The 4179-nt window shown below is 43.5% G+C and overlaps 1 protein-coding gene across 1 annotated transcript in view; it reads left to right on the top strand.

The window, feature by feature from the left end:
• The first annotated feature begins 247 nt into the window (after nt 1-247).
• The window catches only part of tmc1 (transmembrane channel-like 1), a 10580-nt gene continuing 6648 nt past the window's right edge, over nt 248-4179 (top strand). Inside the window, exons 1-8 of the mRNA XM_062543832.1 lie at nt 248-293; nt 1081-1112; nt 1656-1969; nt 2412-2609; nt 2861-2951; nt 3122-3203; nt 3355-3461; nt 3768-3866. Coding sequence (XP_062399816.1) covers nt 257-293; nt 1081-1112; nt 1656-1969; nt 2412-2609; nt 2861-2951; nt 3122-3203; nt 3355-3461; nt 3768-3866 — 960 coding nt within the window. The 5' untranslated portion in view covers nt 248-256. The remainder of the gene's footprint in view (nt 294-1080; nt 1113-1655; nt 1970-2411; nt 2610-2860; nt 2952-3121; nt 3204-3354; nt 3462-3767; nt 3867-4179) is intronic.

The raw sequence follows: 4179 nt of genomic DNA on the forward strand, positions 1-4179 counted from the left end.
GTCCCTGTTGACCCCCTCTCCTTAAAATAGGGGGGGGAGAGAGTCATAACTGTGCTGAATAATTAAAGGAAGAGAAATTGAGTGGTTCTAGAGTTTCGGGGCCGTTATTGTTCCTGTGGGCGGTTGCTGAATGGCAGCTTAAAAAGTGAACTCCTCATGCGCGAGGCTCATCTCTGGGCGGGCGGGCAGGCAGGCACGGGTCAGTCCAGGGTTGGGGCTGCCGACGTGACCCACACCGCCGCTCGACCGCAGGAGGATGCCTCGCGACAAGCTCGTCGCCTCCGAGAGTGATGGTGAGGCAAAAGCGACATCTTCCATCACTTTCTGCGATTTTGTTGTTGGTGATGTTTATGTTGCTGTTAATGTAATGGTGGTTTAACCACTAGAGGTAATTGCTGATGTGTATTTGTTTTTCTCATGTCATTAGAGGCTGATGGAGAGAGTGATGAAATTGTAACAAGTTTAATATTTAATAATCAGTTATAACACTCATATTAATATGTTGTACCATTTACGCCTCAGTAATTGTCAGACATGTAGCTATTGTACATCAATAACTTCTAAAAGTGCACATACACACATATATATACACATGTTCTAGAATCCAACTCATCCATCATCAGTCTGCAGTCTTAAAGAGTTATTCATCTTTCACTTACTTTTTAGTGGCATGTTTGCAGATACCTTTACAGGTACATTTGCACAAACACTTGGGATCATATAGCTGACATTCATCTGCACCACTTGTAGAACTGTTCTATGTTGTGTGTTGGAAGCCCATTAATACTGTCTTGACCTCTGACCTTTCCCCCTCCCTCCCCCAAACATCTTTGTGTGGCCTTGCACGGGGAGATATCTCATCAAAGCTTCTTTTGTGCCCTTTGTGAAAACATTATTGCATGTGTAATGGCCCATGTATCACATACAGGTTGGGTTACAAGCGCAGCAGAATGACCCGGGCTGGGTCATTTACGCATGGTGGCAAAAGCAAACCAAAATAAGATTGTGAAGTATTTCACATATTTATATAAATATATATTTTTTTTACTCATCAGCCTTGCTTTTTCTGTGCAATTTCAGTCAGCATTGAGGTGAATGCAGGTAAGAATCTTGTCTTGCCCGGAATGTCCTTCATGTTGTGCCAACTGGCTAAATGACTACCATTGTAATATATCTCCCATGCCATGATAGTCACACCCAAGGTGTAAGTTGCGACTGGTTTCCAGGAACCGCTGGAGAAATAGTGCAAAATGTTCCAAGAAAGAAGGTGGAGTTTGAAATTTGGAAAGAAATAAGTTAAAATAGAGGATCTACTGTAATGACAGGAAGTAAAGATAAAGACTAACGTTCAAAAAAAGAGAAATGTGGACTGTCAATTCAACGTGACATATTAAATGTAATTTCCAAGGAGGCCCTATTGTCCTTTTTCTAATAAACATATAGCAGTGCGTAAAAATATGGATGCTTTAATTTGCAAATCTATGAGTAATGCATTTTCTGGGGGTGTAGAGAAAGAAGACTACAATACTGACTACAATGAGGACACAGACCGAGAGGCAAAGAGAAGGAGAGGAAGAGGGGAGAAGGGAGAAAGACAAAAGAAAAGAAAGGCAAGTAAAAGAGGGAGCACAGACACATCAGGGAATAACACACAGGAGCAATCTGAGAAAGAGCAGCGGAGAAGGAAGGCCAAGAGACGGAGAGATAAAGAGGAAGAGAAGACGGGAATAGAGGAAGACGGCGAAGAGGTGGACAAAGAGATCCAAAGGCGGAGAAAGCATGGGAGGAATGGAAGAGCGAGGGAGCTTAAGGAAGAGAAAGAGGAGGAGAACAGGAATCACCGGAGACAAAGACCGTCTAAAACAGAGGAGGAAATAACGACCAGTCGGAAGAAAGCCAAGAAGAAACCGGACGATGAAGCACAGAAGACAGACAAAGGGAAGAAAAAAAGAAAGAAAGTGGAAACCAGGTAAGTGTGACTAGAAAACGTTTAGGTCACAACACACATTTCCAGTGTGTCCGTAACATAAAAACTTTGCCTCCACTACGACACAAACATATGCATGTATTAGTATCATAGCAGTTCAGGCTCAACTCCGGCTGTTCAGGTTGTCACATTGTACCTGGCATCCATAAAGACCCTCCTTCACAAAACACAAGCCCTTGGAGCAGGCACCCATAAATACCACTAGTAACACAGTGTCAAGATTTCAATTCAGGATGCAATATGAAGTAGAGTAGAGCCTAGTAGAGCCTGTCTGGGAGGACTACAGCCATGTGTAGCCTAGGTGCTGTGCTTCTTGGGTTAATTGTGCGTGTTTTGATAGTAAGTATAACGATCAGATACATTTCAGTTACGAATGTATTGATGCCATGCATTCATTTTTCACACAACCATTTTTACACAGCAGTTCTGAATCCTCTGAGGTGGAGGAACTAGTTGAGGAAGAGGAGGAGGAGGAAGAGGAGGAGGACGCGGTGGTGGTGGTGGGGGCGCTGACTCCTGAGGAGCTGGAGAAGCTGAAGGAGGCGGTGGACGAGAGGAAGAAGCTCATCGGCACGCTCAGAGGGAAGCCCTGGCCCATGATGAAGAAGCTCCAAACCCTCAAGTACTGAGGCCACTCACGTACCCACCCAGATAAATGCTTTAGAAATGCCTGCATTTGAATGAGTAGTGAGTAGTCGCCAAGCGTGATAGTAGTTTCCAGCAGAAAATGCTGACAGGGCATAGTACTGACCTTGTGTGACCTTGCCATCTTTGTCACAGTTTAGTTTTACTGATACACTATTGTAAATTCTCTCTCTCTCTCTCTCTCTCTCTCTCTCTCTCTCTATGTGTGTGTGTATTTGTTTTTTTTAGGGAATCTCAGGAGTTTGTGGAGAAATATGAGGGTGCTCTTGGGATAGGAAGGGGCAGAAAGCTGTATGCCTACAAAGTCATGATGCAAAAGGTATGTGAATTATAAGCCATGTGGAGTATTAAGGCAAGCAGGGACAACACCATGTTAGTAATGAGAAACAACGGCAAATATATTACTCCAATTCATTTTAAATATCTACAAGTAAGTATACCATATGTGTCTGTAGTTTCAGCATGTATTCTCTCTGTTCTGCATGTCAGAAATGGATGAAGTTCCTACGTGACTTTGAGAACTTCAAGACAGCATGCATCCCATGGGAAATGAAGATCAAAGACATAGAAAGTAAGAGTCCACCTCAGGCTTACATTATGCAAATGATCACTTGACAGTACTCATTCACTTTTTTGTGCCAGTGACTGAATTGGAGTATTTGAAAAGGAGAATGCAATGGGTCCCTGTGATACTGAATCTTGATGTCTTGGTTTTGCTATAGGTCATTTTGGGTCCTCTGTTGCAAGCTACTTCATCTTCCTCAGATGGATGTATGGGATTAACATGATTCTCTTTGGACTCATGTTCGGCCTGGTCATGGTTCCAGAGGTACGACTGCAGACACCCTCATTTGTGTGGAGTTAAATGAGCTGGCGTTAAATGAGAAGGCAGGGGGCGCTGTGGCACAGCAGGCTACAGCGTCCGTACCATTTACGGGTCCGAGTGCCCACGGGGACCCAGGTTCGAATCCGGCCTGCTGTCATATCCCGATCCCGCCCTATCTCTCTCTCCCACTTGTTTCCTGTCCACCTCTTCACTGTCCTATACTAATAAAGGCCAAAAAATATACTTAAAAAAAAAAAAAAAAAAAAAAAAAGAATGAGAAGGCAAAAGCTCTGCGTTGTCCTTGTGCAGGCGCTGATGGGGCGGCCGTATGGGAGCATTCCCAGGAAGACTGTTCCCAGAGCGGACGAAGCAAGTGCCATGGACTTTGCCGTCTTGTGGGATTTTGGGGTTTGTGTATTCTGCTGCTGACACACACACACACACACACACACACACACACACACACACACATAACATATACATGCATTTATAAACAGACACAGATGTGGATACACACACACACACAAACACACAGCTTTATTAACTCACCAAACACAATAACCTCTACATTTTCATAATTGCTTTCTTGCCCATCAATCATGTAATGCCAACATCCAATTATAAATCCAAATGCAGACACAGAAATAAACACCGTGCAAAATGATTTGAGCTGAATGAGGAAAAACCATAAAACATGACTTGGCAGAATTATGTTTTTGAA

The sequence above is a fragment of the Sardina pilchardus genome, chromosome 8 (genome assembly GCF_963854185.1).
Source record: "Sardina pilchardus chromosome 8, fSarPil1.1, whole genome shotgun sequence".
NCBI lineage: Eukaryota > Metazoa > Chordata > Actinopteri > Clupeiformes > Clupeidae > Sardina > Sardina pilchardus.